General features: G+C 47.9%; 2 protein-coding genes across 4 annotated transcripts; one reads left to right on the top strand and one right to left on the bottom strand.

The window, feature by feature from the left end:
• Positions 1–63: 63 nt before the first annotated feature.
• shroom1 (shroom family member 1) lies at positions 64–21439 on the top strand. Of its 3 annotated transcripts, none has more exons than XM_047020065.1 (8): positions 64–292; positions 12202–14945; positions 15106–15158; positions 15457–16089; positions 16226–16834; positions 17247–17358; positions 17530–17802; positions 18780–21439. In XM_047020065.1, exons 2-8 carry the CDS (start codon positions 12327–12329, stop codon positions 19032–19034), a joined length of 4554 nt encoding a protein of 1517 aa, XP_046876021.1. In that variant the 5' UTR covers positions 64–292; positions 12202–12326; the 3' UTR covers positions 19035–21439. The 3 variants fall into 3 exon arrangements, with proteins under 3 accessions (XP_046876021.1, XP_046876019.1, XP_046876020.1); XM_047020063.1 differs by having other exon boundaries at positions 16223–16834; XM_047020064.1 differs by lacking the exon at positions 64–292 and adding an exon at positions 10016–10494 and having other exon boundaries at positions 16223–16834.
• Positions 21440–22617: 1178 nt separating this feature from the next.
• On the bottom strand, positions 22618–24794 carry LOC124467834 (ankyrin repeat domain-containing protein SOWAHA-like). The gene has a single exon (XM_047020303.1). It carries the CDS (start codon positions 24689–24691, stop codon positions 23249–23251), a length of 1443 nt encoding a protein of 480 aa, XP_046876259.1. The 5' UTR covers positions 24692–24794; the 3' UTR covers positions 22618–23248.
• Between the last annotated feature and the right edge of the window lie 370 nt (positions 24795–25164).

Raw genomic sequence — 25164 nt, 5'->3', positions numbered from 1 at the left:
CTTATCACTAGGGCTGTGACATGCAGTGTTAAGAAAGCTCCGCCTACTTATCGGTGCATTGGCTGGGCTGGTGTTGCGTTACCTTTCAGAATCCCCTTTCCTCCCGAGCCAAGGTACCCAGTAGTGAAAGGTTACGCTGTTGCTTGTGTGTATTTTTCTAAAATAACAATGGTTATAATGAAGTGTTATTTTACATAGTTACATCAATATGATACAGCGTCTTATTTTAAGACGAAAACAAACCTAAGCAATCCAAGGAGTTCCCTGACAGCTACCAGGAGAAGGAAGCCAGGTAGGCTTTGTAGACTTTGGCAGGTGCATTAGTATCGCTTAACAATACAGTTTCGGTTGTCAACGGTTTGTAGGGTGGCGTTTCTTTTGCTTTTAAAACAATTAAATCAGTTATGCAGTTTTTCGGTCAAGTGTTATTATTATATGCAGTATTAAAGGCAAAATATTATGAAAGATGTTTTCTTAAATTTGTTTACACTGTAAAGCTGAGAATTAGTGCCCACATTTTAAATGTGGTCGCTGTAGGCTATACATTGTGTGTTGCCAGCATCAATGAACTCATTCACTAAATTAAATTATCTCAATAGTGTTGTGTAGCTGTGTTAACATTAAATATCTTACCTTAATTCCTTATAGCCATATCATCGGGTATGTAGACAATGTGCTTGTGGTAAATTAAACTATAAAGTATTGTGCCAGGCACAGGCGTTTCTCACCTGTCAGGAACATGAAAACAAACTCTTAACGATGTCTTGATGGATGTTAATGCACGCGCCTAGAACTCATTATTGCTAATCCGGATTGCAGATATTAAAAAGCATATGTGATCTTGTGAGTGCTTATTTAGGATGTGCAATTTGGTGGGAATACAGTAGCCTATGTGCGATTATTCTCTTTTGCATGTCCTGTCGCAGTTTTAAAGACATTTATGAAGGAATGTCACCTTAGAGATGATTGAATAATGCAGCGGGGCCCTTTCAGGCTAATGACTTCAGTATGTTTAATTTAAAGTGGGAATAAAAACGACACCATTGTCCTGTGTTGTTTTGGGGGAAACCAGACAATGGAGTTTTGTCCCATAGCTGAAACTGAATCACTCATGCAGTGCGAGGACACTACCTTCCCTGTCCTCTCTGGCAGTCAGCACTGGCCAGGCTACTGTCCTGCACCCACAGGACTGCCACAGAGTGTTTGGACACGCACACAACACACACACACACACACAGACACAATACACACACAAACACACACACACAATGCACACACACACAATACACACACAATACATACACCCACACAAACACACACACAGGGATGTTGCACGCATATTTTAGCATTCTAGTCTCTCTATAAATGTCTTATTACAATGCATAAGCTCAGCATTTAGCCAAAGTCCTATCCAAGAATCTAATGCGCTTATTCCAAGCAGATTTTAGGTTCCTCTGTGCTGCCTCACATGTTCATTATCTTGGGGCATCACATGGGGCCCTCTACTAAGACCAGGAAGTGATTTTATACCCTAGCGTGTTCTGGGTAAATTGGCTCTGACAGAACATTGGTTATACGTCAATATTTGAAGTAAATGATCGAGGGAGAACCAGTTGACATTGATCATGCCACTGGACTCGGAGGTAACATCACAGATATGTCGTTAGGCAGATCCTGTGTTGGTCAATGACAGGAGCACGCGTGTGGATGCTCATGTGTGGATCCCCGTTAATCCTCTCATTCCGGGACTAAGGGGAGAGGGGTCACGATAGAGAAGTCAAAAATGAGAGTCGAGTGGGATTATGTGAACCGATGCCGGATGATGAAATCTGAACCTTCTGGCTGGCCTAAAATTAATCAAGCCTCGGCAGTGGTTAACAATAAGGACTGCTGAGACGGAGTTGATCTGGGAGACGGATGTGTTTGACATGAAGGCTGGCCTGTTGTTGGAATATGGAAAACGACTCTGGTTCACTCTCGGGGTTTATGGCTGTGTTTGTGTTGGTGAAAGGAATTGCTCTGTGATGTGTGTGTGGTGTGTTGTGCGTGTTGTGTTGTGGTGTGGTGTGGTGTGGTGTGGTGTGTCGTGACTTACTGGTTTGGCTGCAAACAGTTAGAGGTGTGGGGAAGGTGCCTCTGCAGGTTTATGAAAGGGAGTAGGCATCTAGTTTACATTTAGTCATTTAGTAGTTCTGCTCAGTAACATCCAGATGTTCCTTGCAAGGGATTCATATGTTTCATGAGCTTCACCTGCATTTGCAGTACGGGTCAGCTGAGCTGTTGTGTGTCATGTTCTTTTGTATCTGGTCTGTTCTGGTCTGTGTGTTGCTGTTTAGAGGGGAACACCCGGGACGGAACTGTTGTCCAACAAGGAGGAAACGATCAGGTTATAAGAAAGGTCACACCTCTTAGGAGTGGCAGGTTAGGTGAGTTCTTGGAAAGAGTCGGAAAATACCGAGTGGGCAGGTGAAGTTTTCTCCGAATGGATCACATGGTCGTCAAATCTTGTGACATCGAAAAGAAACGGTCGAATTGGAAGTGAAGGGGTGTATTCGGGATTCCGGAATTTGAAATGTGCAATAGTTGAGGCCCGCTGGAGGATTCTAGAATGCCTGACATTCCATGGTAGCTTGGCAGTGTGCATTATGGATACTCATAGTTGTGAATGGACATATACCAACGTCCACAGCTATCTCAGAATGCACCGTGCTCAAAAGGCACTCTGTCTCTTTGAGAGCAAACACACACACACACTCACACACACACACATCCTCACTGACTCCTTTCCTCACCTTTAATCTGGTTTCCTCTTTGCAGACCCTCTGACCGGAGTACCTCCATTGTATCTGGACTTGGCAATCACTCAGAGGCTGTGTGTAGCTGTCCGTCCCACTGCCCTTTGTGTATTTCCATAGAAAGGTCTCTCAGGCCTCTTGTCGAACATATGGACATGGAGGGAAGAAAAGGCCTTGTCAGGGTTATCTTTCACGGCCCTAGGCCCACAATACAGGGCCCTAGGCATGGGCTGAGACTCCGAGAACATGGTCATGAGATTGTTCTGTCTCATCTGTTTGGAGCCCACCCATGCCATTGTGTGAGCCTACAGGACCGTTCATCATGTGAACATTTGGGCGTCATGTGACATGTGTCATGTCCAAAGGGTTTGACGATAGAGTAAATCAATTGCTCTTTTTTCCCCCCTCAGTTTTCACATAGATCGAACATGACCGGATTGGAGAAAGCGAGACCCTAACCCATACCATAGGTCGATGCACAGGCATGGAAAGCTTGGGTTTCATAAATGCCGTTGAACTAGCAAGATTAGCGATTGACCTCTTCCAGAACAAGTGAGGAGTCAAGCAGGACCAGCCAAGGGATATCGGCTAAACTTTTAAATGCCCTCAACATGGGCGCCCAATCTTTTCCCTGCATCCATAACAAGGTCCAGGAACACAGACTGGGAAGGAAAAAGGAACTGGACATTGTTGCTTTTTCACGGAGCCTTGACTACAAAGACCCTGTCTCAGCCTTTGTCATTTCAGGAGAGTCATGGTGTGTGAGGCTAGGCTCTGTACTGTACTTCCCTCCAGGCTGCCAACAGGCCATCCAGGGTAGCTAGAGTTTCATGGGCCCTGATGAAAAGGTGTTCTGTGAAGGCCTGTCAGCTCGACCTTATGTAGGCCAGGCTGAGGTAACATGGCTGTCATATTAACTCATAACGGAGGCCTTTACAGTCGGCTGACATGAGGGGAGGTGTAAGCGGCGGCAGGGTTTCACCCAGGGTGTTTGGACTAGTGCCGCCAGCGCTCCAAGCAGTTGTGACTGGAGCTGTTCGTGGCACTGCTACTGGTCCCCACGCTCGCTAGCCTGCTCCCGTTAGTCTTAAACCTTTTTCCTGACAGTTACGGTTATTTTAATTTCCCGGTGTTCCGTTCTCAACCCTCCAGTTCTTTCTTCCTCCTTTCCCCCCCTCCAAATGCTGTACCTAACCTCATTCCACTCCCTTTTTTTTGCCTTTTTTGGACTCTCTATGTTTCCCTTTTTCAATCTCTCTGTCCTACCTATATTTCCTCTTCTTCCCTCTTATATCTATGTCATGCCAGTCCAGGTTACAAAGTTCAAAGAGTATTGCGTTGTGGCAAATCCGGAGAGCCAAGCAGGGTGAAGTTTAATCTCTTTGTGTGTTTGGTTTCACAGCCCCCAAACCCCCCCCCCCCCCCCCCCCCCCCCCCCCCCCCCCCCACCGCTCTGCTCTGCTCTGAGGGAGAGAGAGAGAGAATCTGCTCTAAAAGGTGCCCTTTGTGACTACCCCGACATTAGCCATGCCAGCGAGCGGCTGCACAATGGAGATTACAAATCGCTTGACTCCTCACAATGATGATGATTATATGATTTTTCTAAAGGAGCCATTTAAAGTTTCCGAGGAGAGCTCCACCAGGTGACGGTTGTGCGGAGGAGCAGACGTCGTACAGTATCAAGTATCAGGCGGCCGGGAGTAGTTACGAGGACACGTGGTTCTTTGTCTTGTCCTCTGATTCTAGGGTGTTGTGGCTCTAGGCTGTAGCGAGGGTGAGGGGAAGAGGGAGAGCAGGGAGAGGGAGAAAGCGAGGGAGGGAGGAGGTAAGCACTGAGGGTAACAGCAGCTCACTGAGAACTCCAGAATCCCTGCTTAGTCCTGATCATTGCCCCGTGACCAATGGACAACTTTTACAGACCTCTCGTAACTTTAAACTGAGGCAGCGTCGGAAGAACGGGAAAAGCTGTCTCGAAATGTTTGAGGACTGGGAAGACGTGACATGGAGAATTATTTATGATGATTTAACACAAGCAACAGTGCAATTAAAGTGCCATACAATTATTATTATTATTATATGAGGTCAGGAATGACGCACACCAGTATTCATATAATCTCAATGAAAGCCACCTTAGTGTCAAAAGGGAAGTAACCTACATTCGGCCCGTTTTACCCAGCAGCCTCTCTGTCAGTGGTGTTGTTTTGCAATTCAAATATGTTGCAAGAGCAGGCAAATGTTCCCCACAGACGCCTTGCTGTTGCCCCAACACAAAGCCTGGGCCAAAGTGTCCGGTTCCCTGTCTGTCCTTTCATGTTTGTCAAAAGCACATCGTATATTATGGCACGGATTCTAGTTTCCGAGCAGATGGGCCCTTTCACTGTTGCACAGGTAACATGGTCCAGGGTGTCTCCGTGGGCCAGACATGATGTCAGCGTGCGTGTCTGCCACAGAGGTCGGGGACTTTGTGAATCTCGCTGCCGAAGTGCTTTCCCACCAAGGAGCATGAGGTCATGGAGCAGCGTGTCGAACTGAAGTGGGGCGAAAGGTGGATCTCTTCACAGGTTGTCCGTGATAAGAATGTGGACCTTGCAAGGTCATTCGTCTATTGAGATCTTTCTTATGAGTCCTGAGGAATTTTGGCCACTGCCATGGAGTGCCATTGAGACGTATGAATGCATTGTGTGTCATAGTTTGCCAAGAGTAGAGACATTATGTCATAAAGACAGTAACAATGAATATAATCCTAGTACCCGTCATTTAGTTGGTTTTATGTGAGCGTACAGTGACGGTGGGGCGAGGAAGGGGGTTGAGGGTCATCAGGTTCAGAGGTGGTGCTTATGGTGTGGTATGTTCCAATAAACTCCCATTTGTTTCTTTGTGCGCCCAAAAGCGCAATGGCATCGTCGAACCCTGCCAGCCTTACATTGGCACCCGCTCATCTGGCACTTAACGTACTTCATTTGCCCAGTGAAAAGACTTGAAACCTTACGTAACGCGTATTAGAATATAAATACGTAGACAAACTTTGTCCTTCTGATATAATCGAGCCCTGCGAGATAAGCAAGGATCTGTGTATTGCAGTGGAAGAGACTAACGCTTTGTTTTAGCCAGAAGGAGAGGTGAACATAGGGAGAGGTGAATAACTGAAGCCCAAGCCAAGCCGGTGTTTGTATTCCCATCTCCTGGTGGAGATAAGATGGCTGACAGAACCACATGACATAACACAGAATGTGCTAGTCTTGTTTGCCCGCCCTGTTTGCCCGCGTACCTAGCTGCTTATCTCACGCATTCCTACCCACATATAATTGCCAGGACTGTTAAGAGTGCCATCCAGGCATGCTATACCACCTGACACTGACAAAGATCGCCATGCCAACCGGAGGCTGTCCCCATTTTCCTATGACACACACACACACACAGAGCCTGATCTTGTACATCACATTGTGTACGTTGGGCTCCTCTATCTCTACAAAGTGCAACATGTTACATAACCTTCCCTTACTTAGCGACAGCAGAGAAAGATCCTTATCCTGAAGTTTTCGAATAGACCACCTGAGATAAGGACATGGTAGTGTGAATACAGGTCTTTGGAAATAGACCAACACATGACCTTGATACACCAAATCATTATCTTAACAGCCTCCTATTAAGGGCCCTCCTGGGCCCACTCCAATCACAGCACTGACAATGGAACTGTGAAAACCTATTATGCACAATCTATTATGCTTGATGTCATTTTGACAAGGTAAGATAGCACACTGAAATTAAGCCTCTCCCTTATTATTTGGCTCCCACAAAGCCCACATTCAGAGATATAGTTATGAAGATATAGTCTGACAGATGGGGTTGTTGGTGTGAGCTGACTTTCCAATTGACTTGTTACAATAGCTCTATGTCTGTACAACAGTGGAATGCCCCTCCATTAACAGTTGCTGACCACTCAGATACACAGTGTAATTCTTTGGCTGGGGCAGGCACAGTTCAGGACAATGCCAGTTTACTCTGTGGGGCCCACGAACAGGGGATTGCCTAGTGTTCTCTAGGGCACTCTACAGAGAGACTGCTACCAAGCTAGCTAGCAATGGGGAGAAGACTGGCAGCTTTGAGGTCCTTTAACTTCCGTTCCAAAGGCCACATTATTGACCAGAGGCAACCATATAAGACACAAGTCTCAGAATAATTATTCATGTGTGTCCAGGTGTATATGGTCCCCTATCTCTCCAGAGAGACAACCAGACAGACTGCAAGACAGAAAGATAGCCTAGCATATTAAAACCAGCCAGGAAAGCAGTAAGCCATGAGAGATATCGCAAAAGCATTCAATGGCGACTGTGGAAAAAGGCCGACATCAGCCTCCTCTTACTCTTAGGAAGTGGGTCAATTGTTTTCTGTTGTTTGTCCAGCACATCCTGTGGTGCTTTCTCTCCTTTCACACATTCCACGGTGCGCTTTCTCACGGAGACTGCCTGTGTCGCCCTGCCGTGTTGCATAAGGTGACTCTTCTACAGTGCATATGGATGGATGCTGTCAGGACTTTAGCCTGAAGAAGGAACCTGACCTTGAAGGCCAGGTTTGGGTCTCGTTAAAGTGAGAACATTGAGCTGGTGTGGAAGATACTGTTGTTCCTCAGGTGGATATGTGCCCTGCTGAATTGCCCACTTGAAGCATGCAGACTCACGGAGCCAGAGAAGGGCATAGCTAGTTTGTGACCCTGAATAAACACACAGAATATGGCCTGCAGCGTAGTATATATTGTCTGTGTAGAGTTCAGAGATATATCTATTGTAACTCCAAAGTCTTTGGCGTATCATATATCTGTGGTTTGGTCCCTGGGGGGTCCTAGATTCAAAAGTAATTGTTTCTCTGAGACCGCTTGAGAGTAATAAGATGTTCATTAAGTGTGGAGAAGCCTTTTCGTGTTTCTGCCTCATGTTCTGGGTCATGATGCTCGCTAGGTTAATGTTTGACCTGTGCTAGCCCTGACAGTATCTCAATGCTTGACTGGGATATTTTACAGTACAGAGTGTTCCAAAATGACTCTTGTGTTTCCAATAAGTTAAATATCAACCGGTGCCTGACTACCTGTGTTTTCAGAAAGGGCTTTACTACACAAAAGTAGTTTCGAATTTTTTTATCAGGTTTTATCTAGGTGAAATGGAGTTGTCAATTGTTTTCTGGTGGTCACCCACTGGCTGGCTGGTAACCGCGTATCATCATCCTCTTCAGGTACTATTGGGTCATGTCGACTTTTCACGGTCACCCAGGGATTGTAGACATTGGTCTGAATACTGCATGGTCACATTTCTCTTCCCAGCTCCTTTCTTTGTCTGTGCGCAAACACTCTCCCCCTTCCACCTTTTCAAAAAGCCTTTCCTCAACGTTTGTTTGATCGGTGTCGCTGGTGACGTTCTCTCGGTCATTAGTGCCCGGGACTGGGGGGTCAAGTCCTCGTCAAGAATGCATTCTCAGTCTGCGTATCTATGTCATGTCTCTTTCCTTCTTCCCGTACTCTTTCCCCCTCCCTCCCACCCTACCTCCCTCCCTCCCTCTCTCTGTTCCTCTGAAGCTGTGTCAGACACCGGGTATTCTGGTCTGCTTCACTTAAGTCACCAGGGGTCCGTTGATCTCATTGGTCTGAAGTGGACCTCACCAGTCATCATTAGCCCTAATGCTCTTACTTGGATGGTCGGCCCCGATGACATCAGCAGTACAGTGGGTCCTGTACGGCGAGGCCAGCCGCTGGTGGTCTGGTCTCGTGGCTGCACAATGGAGGTCATGCCAGTGCACATAAGCACCTATGAAAGCCTCAATATGCACACTTGGAATTCCGAACTCCCTCCCTTCCTCTCTCCCATCCTACCTACCCACCTCCCTCCCTTTCCCCCTCCCTCCCTCTCTCTCTCTCTCTCTCTCTCTCTCTCTCTCTCTCTCTCTCTCTCTCTCTCTCTCTCTCTCTCTCTCTCTCTCTCTCTCTCTCTGTCTCTCCCTGTCTCTCTCCCTCTCCCTCCCTACCTCTGCTTGTTAGCCTTGCAAATCAAACGCCGATTCCAGACATGATGAAACCCTGACTGCTCCTTCTATTCCTTTTCAAATAATCTTTTTGTAAGCACGCACTTTTCCTCTCTTCCTTGAAATAGTTTCCCCCCCACTGCTGGGGGAATGGCTGCCGTGCAGAAGTGACGAGGCATACTCCATTAAGTCTGCCCTAAATGGGACGAGTGCAAATAGAAGTTACTGTCACAAGACATGGGATCAGATGGCTGAGCGGTTAGGGAGTCGGGCTATAAATCAGAAGGTTGTTGGTTCGATTCCCGGCCGTGACAATGACGTTGTGTCCTTGGGCAAAGCATTTCACCCTACTTGCCTCGGGGCGAATGTCCCTGTACTTACCGCAAGTCGCTCTGGATGAGAGCGTTGGCTAAATGTAAATGTACGACATGGATCAGTTAAGCATATGAGCATTTTCTAATCTACACAACACATTATGTGTCAGATTCAGCAGTTTGGCTCGACAAGGTGTGTCGGTCGGACTGGTTGCCAGCCCCTCCCTGAGGGCTTTGTGTTTCACCCTGTTGGCTGACAGGTGGAGGTGACATTAACAGCAGCAACAACCACAATAGAGGGCCTGTCCAGAACTTGAAGAACCGCAACCAAGTCATTACTGTAACAGAGACCTGTGCCTTTTCTCCTTGTTTGATACACGGAAAGTGCTTACTTGATCACCTGAACAGTAATTAGCCTACGGTGTTACAGATATGTGATCGAATGTCACCTCAATTTAAAGTGTTTCCAGCCTATCTATTATCTTACTGAAACACTAAGCGAAGTCTAAAAAAACGGTGTACTGCCATAAGATAAAGTCAAACAGGTTGGGTTGCAGTCAGTTAAAGCTATATCTTAATCCCCTTAAACATAATGGAACTTTAACCAAATGGCAGCGTAGCTCTTGTGTTTCTGTACTGTCTCCTTCACCAACCCCGTCCGGTTGAGAACGTGGAAGCGGGTTGTAAATGAGCTCAAAGGAGAATCCTCTCTTCTTTACACAGAACGAGCCCACATCTCCTTCAAGCTCAAGGCTTCTCAGACCCGTGTTTGGGTGGTTGGGCCTTGTGGTAGAGGGGAAGGGAGGGGAGGTAATAGAGAGGGGGGGGTCTCTGTCTGTCTTTGTGAGTGTTTGGGCTGAGAGAGAGGGGGGGAGAGAGAGAGAGAGAGAGAGAGAGAGAGAGAGAGAGAGAGAGAGAGAGAGAGAGAGAGAGAGAGAGAGAGAGAGCACCCACCCCTGCCGTTTGGCTTGTCTCCATGTGCCGAGGACCCTGGGAATGAATGACGGCCGGGCCCTGTCTTTCTTTGAAGCTAGTCAGGAATGCGAGGGCCCTCTCTTTCTCTTTTTTTTCTCCTTTTTTTTGTGCTCAGACGGCACAAGATATCTGCAGTGAAATATTCCCTTCGTTGAGCTCATTGTGCGAGGGCCAGGAGGACGTCAGAGGCAGCCAGGGTCCAGGCAAGGGGGAAGAGGACACGCTGGAAGTCTCCTCTGATTTCACCTCCTGTGTATTTCTTTTGGGCCCTGCTTTCTGTACACAATGAGATGTATACACAGACTCCTGCTTGATCTAGATGTGTGTTGCCCACTTGGAACTTCCCCCCTCCTCTTTCTCTGGAATGAAATGTTTGAATTTGAACTTTTCACGGGATTTCGGTGAGTTGCTTTCGTCGGCCGTTTCTCGGCAGAGCCCCGAGTCTTGTCTTTGTGTGATCGTTGATCCAGGAAACCAGCTTAGTTGAATGCCACGGTGAGTTCTTTCTCTGCCGAGCGGGCGTGCGTGCGAGAGTGTCGGTCCGGGGCCGTCTCCCTCTCTCCTCTCCGTACATTTTGTCACTGGCTGTCCCCCTCCGCATCACTTCCACATGAGCGCCTCTCTGTGAGGGTGGCAGGCAGAGAGCTCGTGTGCTCAGGCTCTGGCCTCTCACACGACCACACAGCTCTCAACGAAAACGTGGAAACCCCCTTTCAGTAAGACCGACCTTGTGTTTGTTGAGCATTTGCACAATGTTTCTAGGATTCATGTCTTGCATATTCCAGTTAGTTCTCTGAACTACTGTGATATATTCCTACTATTTTAAAAAGCACATTTGGGGAGAAATGATAGAAAAGGCACTTCCAGTTCCTAGAAGAATGATGTATAGAACAGGTGGGGGTTTGATATCTGATTTGAATAAATCTTTTTTATATCAGTTTCATCCTTTGCTGTTAGCTGTTAGTTTCCCCGACACAAGTGTATTGATTTGATGTTGGCAGAGCTATCTGGAAAAATGATTCTGCCGGTACTACATATTGAAACAGAATGTTTCATATACTCTGAGGTAACCAAACCTGTCCAGCATAAAGGACAGAATAGCTGATTGTTTTTGGTGTTTTTAGCTACACTGACCTTTCTGTGTGTGACAGGTATGCATGAAGGAGAAACAGGCCTGGAAGCCTGCATTCACTGTGTTGTTAACCTCTATATAACCACCATTACTACTTCCTGAGGAAATCTTTGTTTTGTGTTGAAGAAACGGTCCTTGGGTCAATGTCTGGACTCAAGGAGATGTAGAATAACTCAGTCTCTGTCTACAACTGGTAAAAAATTGTACTAACATGTTTTAAGCAAGACTTCTTCTAAACACCTCTCACACTCGCAAAAAGCTTTTCTGCCCCTCAAGTCAGTCACTAGGTTTTATCTTGGATTGATCTGTTTAGCCTTCCTTGGCTTGTATGTACATACCCCAAGTTCAGTGGTTGTGCATGGCTGGTTTCCTGATGGACTAAGCCAGCCCAGCGTTACACTCTGTGCCACAACGCTGTATAATCCATTAAACCGTTGTCATATGACTAATCCTCAAATATTTCTGCGAGGTTGATGGAGAATTCCAGACATTTTTGCTTCACTGCAATGTGCACTTCAGCCCTCTAATTAGGCGTCTTACTCTAAAGGCTGCTAAACGTTTGATCCCAAAAGAAATCGAGCACCAATAGCACTTTTAGAGTGGGAATTCATGTTGCTTAAGGTTTTTGAATATCTTATCTCACTGTTAACATGCATGGCCAATGCTAATTTCATCCCTTATTTGCAGGACCTGTAGGTCTGGTCTGTCAGCTGCGTATGCTGTTGACTCAATAGACATGCCATGTTGAGAATCAAACACAAACATATTATTAGTTGCCAGCACAGCCAAGCCGGCGGAGGTGGAGCTGTGTACAGTATGGCTCATTCCCCCCAGGAGGTTTCACTGGCATAGAATGACAATTCTCAGTGGCTTTTCTACACCTCCCCTTATCGGTAGGGGGATGTAAATGGAGCATTTCCACTTTTGTCGTTTTCCTTGATAATATCTCATCCCCGTGTGTCTGTTCCTCTGCCAGGAATCGGTGACGTCATCGCCGCGAAAATGACCTGAGTGCCCAGAGTGAACCGAGACAGATGGCTGAATGTATCAGAGAGTCTCCCCTTCCACCTGCACGGTCCCCGCCTCCGTAGCCACACCCAGATGGATTCCTACAACTTCCACTTTGAGAGGATGAACAACCTGGACCTGCACCCCCTGAGCCTGCCCGTCAGCCGGCTCTCGCCCGCCAAGTCCAGCAGCAGCATCGACCAGTTCACCCACCACCACCACGGCAAAGGAGACTCCGCCTACAGCTCGTTCTCGGGAGGCTCGAACGCCCCCGACTACCCCTCTCCTTTCCTCCCAGACGACCTCCAGCCGGGCAGCTACCACCACTACGCCGACCTCAAGTATGTAAAAGCCATCTACAACCCCGGCCAGGCGCTCCAGTCCGACGCCAGGAGCATGGATCAGCTCTATCGCTCGGTGGAGGCCATCTCGAAGCAGTACCGCCACGGGGGCGACCACAACGACAACAGCAGCGATGGCTTCCTCGGTAAACAGTACTGCAACCAGGACGAACCCTCCCGGGCACCTCCGCCGCTTCCCCCCCCTCCTCCGCCAGCCCGCCTGGACAGCTACATCACCACCAGGAACCTGGAGAACAGCAGGGTCCATCATGGTCCCGAGGGCCAGCAAGGCCCCCAGGCCCAGCGACAGGCTCAGAGAGGCCAGACGGCTAATCCAGAGGCGGGCTGTCTCAGGTCTGACCTAGTCTACGCTTGGCAAGGCTCTGAACCCTACCACAGAGACCCATTGAACCCAGACAACACGGATAAGAGCTCTGAGCAGCAGAAGTCAGCAAACATCTTAAGCCGATCGCCTCCTCGAGGCACAAGTCAGCCTGAGCACCCGAAACATAAACAACAGACCAGTGGCGGCGGCGGCGGCCATTTTGAGGCCGATCGCAAGAAGGTGTACGTGAACCACAGGTCGCTGTTGCAGGAGTCGGTTAGCCCGTGGCACGTGGCTCAGAACCTGATCAACAGCAGCATCCAACACAAGGGCCAGTTCTACTTTGTCACCGGCGTGTCGTCGGAGTCTGGTCTGAGGAACGTGTCTCCCTGTGTGTCTGAAGCAGGGAGCGGGGGCTCCACTGTGGTGGAAATCCACAGGCTGGTGGAGAAAGAGAAGGAGAGGGAACGTTTGCACAGCACCCCTGACAATAATCCGCTCAGGAACCCCCACCAGAGACACCCGACCAGTCCAGACAGCACCACTGAAGAGCTGGAGCATCTCACTAACACACAGAGCCAAGACGAGGAGCACTCTGGTTCTCCAAACTCACTGGTCTCTCGTAGCTTCGATGCTTCAGAGCCCAGCCTTAAAAGCCAGGGTAGGGACAGAAGCAGGCACAACAGCAGCCACCCCATCTTCTACTGTGGCCCAGAGGACAACTCCCCACCACCATCCACCCTCCCAAACCCCTCCCACATTCAGGAGATGGCCCCGCCCCCAGTAGCGGAGCAGCCCAATCAGCACACGAGAGAGGATCAGGGCAAGAAAGGGAGGAGACATACGGCGGGAGATGTGGCGAGTGATAGGATCAACAAGGAAACCACTCCTCTCCTGTACCACCTGACTGGAGCAAGCAGGGTGGCCCTCAAGCCCAAAAAGGACAGCCAGGCATCTGTGACGGGTAGCGACAGACCACAGGGGGAGGTGCCAAAGGAGGAGAGAGGAGTGGTCGGCTCCAACCCCTGCAACACCCTGGACGACTCCTTCAAGAAGTACTACAAGGAGAAGCTGAAGGACGCCCAGCCCAAGGTCCTCAGGGAGACCTCTTTCAAGAGGAGGGACCTTCAGCTGTCCTGGCCCCACAGAGTCAGACCGAGACCGGAGCTCAGGCCCACCGTGCTCCACTCCGACACCTCCCCACAGGACTCGGAAACGTCCGCAAACACCTTCCCTCCGCCTCTCGCCCACGCTGAGGGGACGGAGAGGGTGGCAGCGAGGGAGGAGGTGACAGAGCCAGAGAGGGAGAGCGTGAAGGAGGCCAAGAAGGAGAACGCGAGGCCCGTGAACGTGGCCCAGCCGCAGGTGGCTCGTATCGGAGGCAGGAAGCGCCTGACTCAGGAGCAGAAGAAGCTCTGCTACTCGGAACCGGAGAACCTCAACCAGCTCGGAGACGGCCCCTCCCACGCCGCCTGCCGCTCCCTGGGAAATGAGAGGGAGGGCCTTCTGTCAGGGCAGGAGGAGCACGGAGAGCAGGGATTGGTGGCTGCCAGGAGACAGATGTTTGAGACCAGAGGAAGGGCCCTATCAGCATCCAGCATTTCCAAGAGCACCCTGAAGCACCTCCAGCACACAGCCCTGGTGGCTTACATGGAGCGCAAGACAGGCCAAAAGGTGGCAGAGCCCCAGCAGCCAGCCCCCCAAGTCCCAACCGCCCCCAGCCAGAGGCACTCCACAGCGGGGAAGCCGTCCGACTGGTGCCCCAGGCCTCAGGATTCTGGGAGTAAATGCCCCAAGAAGACCCTCCAGAGGCCCCTCTCCGCAGGCCGCATCCTGGACTCCTCCTCCAGCTCCATCAGGTATGCACAGTTCAGCTCCGCCCAGTCCAGCTCTGGCCAATCAAGTAGCCCCTCCCACCTGTCCAGTTGGAGAGACAAGCCCAGCCCACCTCAGGGCATGTCTGCCTCAGTGGAGAGTCTACTAGACCAGCCGGAAGCACCTGAGTTCTTCAGAAACAGATCCACCTCAATCCCACACATATTCCAGGTGAGACACAACAGCACAATTCACTATCAGCAAAGTATCCTAATGTACACAAATATCTGCACCGTGGTACACCATGTTTTCAATACTGGAATGTACCCGAAGACATGGACCAATGCCATTTATATTGAATTTGATCTTGATTTGTGTTTTTTGCTTGCAGAATCCAAACCGTGTGAATGATCCCTCACCGGTGAACTCTGTAGAGATCTCCAGGTATGTCGGTCCGACAGGGCAAGAGAGGAAGTGAGCTCCTTCACACACTACTGCATGCCATCATCTGTTTGACATGAGATTTACATCCAAGCTGTTTCTTACATTTCTCACATTGAAGCTGTTTTCTATCCAGACCTAATGTTTATAATAGTTTTTAAAGCAAATCAAGATATACTCAGAGAGACATCTTTCATGAAGCACATTCATTTGATAACGCCCAGAGGAAGGAGAACACAATCTCATAGACAGTGCCACTGTACAGACAGCACTCTGATGTGTGTGTGTGTTGTGCCATCAGCCTCCAGAGAACAGCAGAAGAGGAAGTGTTGCCGAGGCCAGGCCAGGTGCCGGCGGCCCCTCCAGCGGCTCAGAGGATCAGGGTGACGGCTCCGAGGGGCAAGTCCATGGAGGAGCTGGGGATCTCCCAGGTCACCAGGCCCTCCGTCCTCAGCCAGAGCTCCGAGCAGCTGGACCTCTACCAGAGCAGGCCCTCCGGACCAGGCCAGGAGAAGGCGTTCTCGAGAGGGGAAGCGGAACAGACCACGCAGCGACCGGAAAAGATCCATCATGGGAGAGAACACGCCCAGACCCAGAGGAAGCCCCTCTTCAAGCAGCATTCTGCGCCGCAGTTCTGCAACGAGGACAAACCTCTTTCAGTGACCAGAGAAACCAGGAACTCCAGCAGGTCCACCTCGCCCTCATCCAGTGCCTCCTCTCGGACCAGAGCCCACTCCGACTCTCCTAGATGGAGTGGCTCGGGCCCTGCCATATTAGCCGACAAAGCGACCACAGGGCCTCCCAGCGAGGCTGCGGTCCCACCAACCTCAAGAGGCCAGGAGCCCAGTGAGAACGAGGTCGAGGCCTCTTCTCCTGTCCCGTCTAACTATCATCACCATCATCGGGTGCCCTCTGAGAGCAAGCCCTGCCCTAGGTAAGAGACAATATAACGATGAAAAGTTGTTTGTCGTGTAACTCTTTGACAGATTGTACTTGGCTGAACAGACAGTATAATGGGGACATTGTTTGTTTGTGTACTATGTTTGATATCTGGGTTTCAATCCTAGCAGACTGAGGATGACCCCGTCTTTGACCACCGAGGGGAGAGAAGAGTCTGTGGACGAGCCCAGCGAGACTCCTCCCCCCGACACCAAACAGGAAGTGTCTCTAAGCTGCGGCGTCACCACAGACCCCTCTCTGTGGATCGTCCTGCCGGAGCCAGGGAGCTCCAGCACGGAGGACGAGGAGGCCCCTCCCCTGTCTGACAGAGCGGCGGAGGGAGAGTCCTCCCTCCCAGCCCCTGCAGAGCAGGGTAGCGAACCCCCTACGCCCTCCACCCCTCCAGCCCCTGACACGGACACCTGCCAGAGTGCCGAGGGAGAGGTAGAGGCCGAGGAAGAGGCGGAGCACCACGGGGTTGACGCCAAGGAGGAGAGGGAAGAGGAGAGTCCTGAGGGAGAGATGGAAAACCCGGAGAAGACTCCGGCTGCGGAGGTGCCGAGGTGGGCGGAGCTTGTGGAAGAAGTGGTCACCGCCGACCAATCGCTGGCCCAGGTTCTGTACCCGTTGACCAATCGAAAGACGGCCTTGATGCTCATGGAGCAGTTGCTGTCGGAGGACACTCTTCTGATGGAGGAGCACTATAAGAAGAAGCAAGAGAAGAAAGAGGCGGGAGACAGGTGATCTATCTGCTCACCAGATACACTACACTGGCCCCTTAATGTGGTTCACCTTTAGACCACCGAGTCTCAGTTACATTCCACTGGTTTCAGATTGGCCAGAGACAGGCAGTGCTGGTGCTCAATGACTCTCTTACATCACCACACTTTGGTTTTGGTTTCTTACAAGTAGTCCAGTTACAGTCCAGTTCAGTCTAAAATGATTTAAAGGATCACAGCTGGACAGGTTTTTACAGCTGTCAGCAGGTATCAGTCATTCAGAGCACAAAATCAAGGTTCGGAAAGGTTAGGTGGAGGATTGTTACAGATTGACCTGTTTGTTCTAACAAACACATGGTTCTGTGTGTGGTCAGCTTCAGAAGTTTCGTGAAGGGATGTCCAGTTCCGTGTGAAAATGTATGTTTGATTTCAGCTCTGGAACAGTGGATGATGTTCTGCCGCCTCCTTCCTCCTCCCCCTCTCCCGACAAGATCTCCCAGCCTGAGCCTAAGGTTCAGGACCAGACTGACATCCCAGAGAAGAAGGTGAGCATTGCGCCATTTCTACCTCGCTGCACTGTTTGCTTGTCGCTTTGGATAAAAACACCCGCTAAACGAACCAAATGTAAATGGATGTTTTTACACACGCGTATATGCACACAAGCCCTATCCAAACCTTCTTCATCACCCGCTCCTCCCCCTCTCCCCCCCTGACAGCGTCAGTTGATGGCCCGCATCGAGGAGCGCCTGCATGGCCTGGAGGAGGGCCGGGAGGCCCTGCAGCTGGAGCTGGAGGAGAACGGGCTGCGGGGCCGGGCGGTCGAGGCCCTGGTCCAGGAGCGCTGTCAGCCCATGGAGATGGAGAGGTACACCCTCTTCATAGGGGACCTGGAGAAGGTGGTCAGCCTGCTGCTGTGCCTCTCCGCCAGGCTGGCCCGCGTCCAGAACGCCCTCAGCACCGTGGATGAACACACCGACGCCGAGGAGAAGGTACAGGGGAGAACGACTGGATGAATGGCAGTGATTCAGTCCAGTAATAACGTCTGCTGTTTGCTATAGGGGGAATTGTGGTAGAGTGGCATGCTGGCAAACAAAATGGCCGCTTTGGCATGTCTCGTGTCAGTGCTTTAAGGCTGTCATCCACATCACTGAGCTGTTTGCTCTGTACTGGCAAACACACTGTACTTTGAAAGTCGAAGGACAACTTGGCCTGAGCCCTGGGCAATCTGAGCAACTGCTTCATATCAGTTGGAAGATATGTTGGGAATGGTGTGGGGTAATTTAGGTTGAGTAAATAAGAGAATGTTTTTTTTTGTTGACATTGGCAAAGCTTTGTAATGGTCATTTAATGTGGTTTTATTATTTTCTTAGTTTGATGGTCCATTCAGATTAGAGTGGGTTAACTTGGCACCACTGCCAAAGTAATTGTTTTTTGGTGTAGTTTTATGGTGGCATGAAATATGTAGACCTTTCATCAAATTGATAGATGATTTCTTTGAAATTCTTCCACGAAGAGCAGCAGTTTGAGCCTCGCTTTCTGCTGTTATCAGCAGTGGCATTTACAATGAGTCACCGAAACCACAGTGCAGTTTCGATGCGATTTGTATCTGCCCTGCCCTCTGTTGACAAAATAAAATATTGCACATCTTTCCTGTGTAATATGAGCACAATCTAGGAGATCACATTTCACCATAACAACAGCGCACAACCAAATGACTATTGGAAAACAAATGTACAAATATGGTCCCAAAAGTGAGATGTTTACAAATGTCATGCTAGGATGCAGGAAAAAATTCGGATTCATCATTTAGCAACCTTTGGCCACACGGAACGGCCATGATTCCTGAGCTAGGACAATTAAAGTGCAGAGGTGCAGTGTTTTCGCAGTTTAACGGCATCGAAAGAAAATACTTCAACCCGAATGTAACTCTCCTTCTCATCTCTTGTCTCTCTCTCACCTCTGCCAGCAATCTCTGGACAACCGTCACCGCCTGCTGTGCAAACAGAGGGACGACGCCAAAGACCTGAAGGACAACCTGGACCGGCGGGAGAACCTGGTGTCCTCCTTCCTGTCTCGCCAGCTGAGCTCGGAGCAGCTCCTGGACTACCGGCGCTTCGTCCAGACCAAGGCGTCGCTCCTGATCCGCCAGAAGGACTTGGAGGAGAGGCAGCGTCTGGGGGAGGAGCAGCTGGAGGCTCTCTTCAACAGCCTGCCTCCATAAGGGGCTGCTGGAGCTCTGGAGGCCCCCTCTCTGCTGGAGCATCAGGGCCCCAGGACCAAGCCACACCGTCCTCGACTCAAGTAGCGTCCTGACCTCCCCGTACTACATGTCAAGTCTGGGCTGCCTAGTCCCAGAGTTTGGTCCCTCCATTTTCTGCTTCCCCTCACCTGTGAGGATCTTCTTACCCATAACCCCCCCCCCCCCTCCCCCCAGCCCCTACTCTCTCTCAGCGCTCTGCCCCAGCCGTCCATCAACTTCCTGGCCTCTTGTTGAGCCCTGGTCAGCCTCCCTCACCACAAATCTCCAGCACAATCACATGGATCTCTGGAGACAATAGATTCCATCTTTTCATGTTGACTGTATATGTACATTAGAAGGACTGTGTACGTGTGCCTTTTAAAGGGTGTTGACGTGGATTATTTTCAGTGTGGACATAAATGTTAACAATTTTTTTTTCACTGGATTTTCTGTCCATGTTTTCCCTCTCATAACATACCTTACCCTGCAACTCTGGAAACCCATATAAGCTTTAAGATTGTATTGTGGCCTAACGGTAGTTTTGCTCACCAACATGTATTTTATTCCCAGTTTGGTGAGGGAGACTAGCCAGAGAAGAGGGTGCTATGTATTCTGTTTATGTCATTCGAAATGGATTAAAACATTTGTTTTAATTTTGGACGCATTTTTTTTTATGAAGGCACTACATAGAGACCAAAAAGGTGAATGAAAAAAGCACTTTGATATTTAAACATGCACATGCATTTCTGTTGTATTTCCAAGCTAAAATTTTTAACTCAAGGCCTTAATCAATCCAATGTACCCAATGTTCCTTTTTTCTATTGATCTGGTATGAGAAGTGGTACATAAGCACAATCAACAGTATGAATCATGTTTTCGTTTATTTCTTCGTTTTGGGGGGCTCATCATTACCTATTATGTCTAATGCTATTTAATTCTGACAAAGTTCTGCATACAAAAGCAGCAAACCTCTTAAAATGAGACTATTAACGGAAACATTTCTATGACAGATTATATGTTCATCATATCCTTTCCATTTAAAAATCTACTTGAAATTAGGATTAAAATCAAGAACTTCACTGCAGGTGTCTTAATTCTGTATTTGTTGTCTACCTCTTTTAGCTATATCCTTTCTGAAGCCTTCATCAGTAGAGATGGTGAATCTAACTTTGAGAATAGAATTCCTGTCTTGGAAATCTCAACATTTCCCCAGGAAAAGCCCTCATAAAATATTCTGCTGATTTGTTGATAATTCTGTATGTGGAACTGCAAACCTTCTTAACTTCAAAATATGTCTTTCCTTCGTAAGAACGATGAGGCATTATGTGATCTGTTTTCCGTTTTGCTATTATACACAGTAAATGTACATTTTGTTATTCAGTCGAATTTGACCATTGTTGTTTATGCTGAAAAACTCCATTGTGAATGTGTGTTGTGTGGAAGGATCAGTATGTGAAAAAGGCAAGCCCTTTTCTGTTCTGTAATACTAACGGCTGCCTTTTGTCTGCTGTGGGTCATGTGGTGCTTGTTTGGGGTACAACAATCATTGTATTAATTTACAACTATCTGCTCACTTTGTTATTACATCACCATGGATGGATGTGCTCATGTACTGAAATATTTTCACAAATTTTGTGGATTTGGATAAAAACACAAGAATTGTGCAGACAGTGTGTATTGTCAGCTCAACAAATGAGAGTGTCCTGCCATGAAATCCGACGGAAGATTTCATAATACATTTCGCTTCATTATACAAATCTCCAAACTCATAAATATTTAATGTTTGCTGTAAAACAGCTCACCCTAAACATTTCTCTGGAGATTTAGACCTCGTGTCCATTTCAGTTTGCTCAACAAATGTCTGTTTGTTTTGGCATTAGTTCTTAGAGCAGCATGTAAAGTTAGGAGCGTTGGACCCTTGATGCCTCAGAGACTGGCTGTTGTTCCTATGGCCTGGAGGCACACCAAACACCAATACACTGAGGCGGGTTATTACCAACAAAGGAGCACATTCCTGCTTTCATCATAATTTCCTGTTATGTATATCTATTGTGTCATTTATCACATCTTCTGTCAAAACCTGTTTGGTCGAGACAAATCACAGAACGGGGTTGTTTTGAAATGGAATTCGATTGTTTATTTAGTCGGGGTGGGAATTTGTGAATGGCATGCTGATATTGAGAGAACCAAGTGAAGAATGCCTGTTTTGGGTTTCAATCAATCCCAGGCTTGGGATACAGCAATATGGATGTTTCAAAATTTGAACTTACTTTTACTATCTTACTGTATTGTAGCTCATGTGTAGTTTGTTGAGAGTGTGCTCAAGTGTTTTGCTTGGAGTTTTTAATTCCATGTCATATTGTGAATAAATTAAAGTTTCTTCACTTCCCGGTGTTCTAGCAGTGGCTTTTTCATAGTTTTGATCGAGCTTCTCTTAGAATACGACACATTCTACACGGTCTCTGGTATTCTTTCTCTCCTCATTATTTTGTTGTTTGTTTGTGTCAACAAACACCAAAGAGGCAATTATGTACTTGGCTTTCATCAGCAGAATCCCTAACTGACGAAAATACATCGCAACACACAGGGCCGGCCCAATCCTTTATGGGGCCTTAAGCAAAATTGATTTGGGGGTCCCTCGGCGTCGCTTATCGTTGCCGATTACAAAAGAAGAAGAATATATATACATTTAAAATACATTAAAGTGTAATTTCATGTGCTCTGGTAGCCACAGGGGCCCTAAGCAGCCGCTTAGTTCGCTTATGCCTTGGGCCGGCCCTGGCAACACAGTACCTGTAATGTTGACTTCAAACTGCATTGCACCTTGAAGCTGATTCAAATGGTGGCCAGAGAGTGTATACTGCAGCCAAGAGGACAGATAACAAAACAGCAGCTAGACCACCCATTTTTTTAGCAGGTTCCTGTTGTGAACTCGTATGGGGTACATTTCTTACGCTTCTTTTATCTTGTAAGTTAAGTGGAAGAGAATCGTCACGCATAATTCGAATCTGAATGCCGGATATTTCCACATCCAGGCTAGCGTGTGCGGTTGTAGCACAGCAGATGCATGTTGCGTAATGACAGATCCTCTGGTCAGTCGTGCATGGAACCGTGTCCTCTTCGACTGCGTGGCCTACAGTACGCGGAAGTGCTGGGAACATTTGCTTCAGCTCGAGGGGGTGAGAATGGCTCTGACGTAAAGCAATTTACCCCGCTAGCCAGATGACATCATGCGCGGGGCAGCGACACAGTTTGAGTAACCCTGTTCTCTCTTCTTCTTCTCAGCCTGCAGGCCCAACGGGGACACTAGCACTAGGAATCACACTCACTCATATCAGCTGTCGGCAATGAGACAGAAGCAGCACATGACGGCATGTTTCTGAGGCGTTTGGGAGGCAAAAACTTCCATGAATGTGTAATAAAATAGACATTACATTCTTTACATTTTTCACCATCAGCACAAAAAGCCCAAACACAAAATCCTGTGCATAGGGTACAGCATTAGATTTATGGCTAAATGAACTGAGTAAGTGATGTATTTAAATTCACAGAAAGAAGACAACAATCAACATATACAGTGTTCATTTAATCATGATCATTTAGCAGTAAATATGGATATTCACACAGATTACAATAGTAAGTCATATAACCTAAGACAGTGAGAGACATGGTCACTTTTTCCATTTGAGGATTATTCTGTACACCATATCCCAATCCTAATCTTAGTACTTTAGTCCAGGGGCTCACACAATAGACAAACAAAGTGTACTCTTAATCTGATGTTGGATTTGTAGGAACACATTTAGTTTGAAATGGATATGTTGAAAAGGTGGCATGACAAAGAGTAGAATAACACAGTACACTGGTGAAAATGTGTCATTGAGATTCAGTCAGTAAAATATAATAAACTAGTAGCAATAAAGTGCTTGGTGAGGTTTTGTGTATTTTATATATATATATAACATATATGTAAAGAGTAAGTACAATAAAGGTATAGCATTTCTTGGAAAAAGAAAACACAAGAAAAAAGGATAAGAAGAAGGTTAAAAACATTGTATGTCACATTAAAAATCAACCTCCAATATTCCCTATCCGGAATGTAGACAACAAGAATATTCAATCATGTCACATCATGTCCATAAACGTCGGGCGTTTCAGCTACTGTGGTCTCTCCCGCTCCCATCTGCCTCTCAGAGTCATGTGAACATGTCCGAGGCTCTGTGTTTGGAAGAGCCCTCCTCTCTCTCCTCCCGGGGCTCGTCTCCCAGCGAATACAACCCTGCCCTCTGCTTCTTCTTCTTGGTCCCTGGCACATGGGGCTGGAAGAGGCGGCTGATCGTTTGCAGGCCCTTGGAGAGGTCCGGAAAGAGGTCCAACTCCTCCTTCTCCTGGGCCACCGTCTCCTCCTGGGGCTGAAGGTTTGGCTGTGTAAGAATCTTCCTCACTCTGTCCGTTATCCCTCCGTGGAGGTAGCGGTACGGCTTCTTCCCACTGTTGTCCCGTACGTTCACGTCCGCCCCGTAGACGTTCACCAGCATGGCCATGATGAACTCCTGGTTGTGCAAGGCGGCGATGTGCAGGGGGGTGTAACCCCCGTGACTCTTCGCGTTGACGTCGACTTGGACGCCTTTTTCCTTTGATTTCTCCATGATGTTTGTCACCATGTCACTTTTGCCACACTTGGCCGCCCAGTGGAGGGCCGTGAAACCAGACAGGAAGTCTCTTTTGTCCGCCAGCTGTGTGTCTCTCATGAGGAGCCCGTACACCTGGCTCCAGTGACCCGAGGCCGACCCAACAAGCCACTGGTGCTCAGCCTGCTCCAGAGGCAGGGTGGAGGAGAACTTGGGCTCTTCTATGGGTTTGGAACTCTTTGTTGCCCTCCTAAGCTGAGGAGATCCATGACTCACGCTGTCAGTGGACGGCCTTCGTTTGTACCTGTAGGTGTCCTGTTCAGGGTCGGCTTTCAATGGAGGGTCGTCGTCCGTTTTCAGTTTTTGGATCTCAATCCGCGTTGCACTGGGAGGCGTCCTCAAAGGCAGGGCGTAAGGCTTGCTGTGCATGACAGTGGTCTTCTGACCATAGACAGGTTGAAAAGGCTGAACTACCTTTACATCTGCTGTCTGGAACGGACTAAAATTTAAAGATCTTTTAGGTTTGAAATCAACACTTTGGACTCTCTCCAATGCCAACTCAATGGTATAACGCTCCTCTGGTGGTGGATGAGTTTCACTGTCATTTGACGCACACTGGCTGAGACTTGAGATAGCAGCTTGTTGTGCAACTCGTTCAGGAGCACAAAAGATGTTACTTCTTCCGTCTTGAGAATGCTGTGTGCTATTCTTGCTCTCCTGAACAGGTGAGAGTATATCTTGGACGTCTTCATCAGCGTTGTTTATAGTATCATCCGCCTGTATCAGATGCTGATACTTTTTCCTAATAACAACATACTTGACCTCTTCAATTTCTTTCACGACCGCAACGTTGTTCACAAACCTTTTGAAAAGATCCCTGTACTGTTTCTTCTCTGCCTGGTCAGCGCAGTTCAAGGAATCTTTGAATTTACTCACTAACTCAGAATTTTTCAATTTTCCCCCTTCCTCTACAAGTACTTTCAAAATAGCCTCTTGAGTCACTTCCATTCTTAGCGCAGTAGATAAAAAGAATGCCTCTAAGAAAGTTGTCTTTTAAGACGCGTAGCCTACCTGCTGACGTACCTTTGCTTGCGGTTTCCTGGAAAGAAATTCATTGCACACGTGGAACACATTTGAATAATGTATTCAAAATGGGATGTACGAGGTCTTGTCTACTGTAAATACTTAACAAAATGAAAATAAATGACCACAAAATAAATAAGCAGGTTTGCTAATGCACACATATGAATATGTAATTATAATCAATCAAAACTCACTAAACATTATCTCGTATGTGTACAGGCAAATTCACATAATCCTCTTAAAATATTAAAATAAAAGACAGGAACATTAAAGTTACTGTTTATGTTTTATTTAAAGCAGAGCATACACGCAATCTTTCATAAATGTGTATTTATTGAGTTGATAGTCTATTATCAATGTCAATCTGTACACTTTGCAACATTGGTTTCAAAATAGCC

The sequence above is a fragment of the Hypomesus transpacificus genome, chromosome 5 (assembly GCF_021917145.1).
Source record: "Hypomesus transpacificus isolate Combined female chromosome 5, fHypTra1, whole genome shotgun sequence".
NCBI lineage: Eukaryota > Metazoa > Chordata > Actinopteri > Osmeriformes > Osmeridae > Hypomesus > Hypomesus transpacificus.
Note: the sequence above shows the minus strand (reverse complement) of the source record. Positions and strands in the feature narration are given on the sequence as shown.

Excerpts from the sequence above, each read along its gene's own strand:
- LOC124467834 (XM_047020303.1), bottom strand. The coding sequence starts at position 24,691 with ATGGAAGTGACTCAAGAGGCTATTTTGAAAGTACTTGTAGAGGAAGGG.
- shroom1 (XM_047020063.1), top strand. The coding sequence starts at position 12,327 with ATGGATTCCTACAACTTCCACTTTGAGAGGATGAACAACCTGGACCTG. Across the intron at positions 14,946-15,105 it reads CAATCCCACACATATTCCAG|AATCCAAACCGTGTGAATGA; the intron begins GTGAGACACAAC and ends TTTTGCTTGCAG. Across the intron at positions 17,803-18,779 it reads ACACCGACGCCGAGGAGAAG|CAATCTCTGGACAACCGTCA; the intron begins GTACAGGGGAGA and ends CACCTCTGCCAG.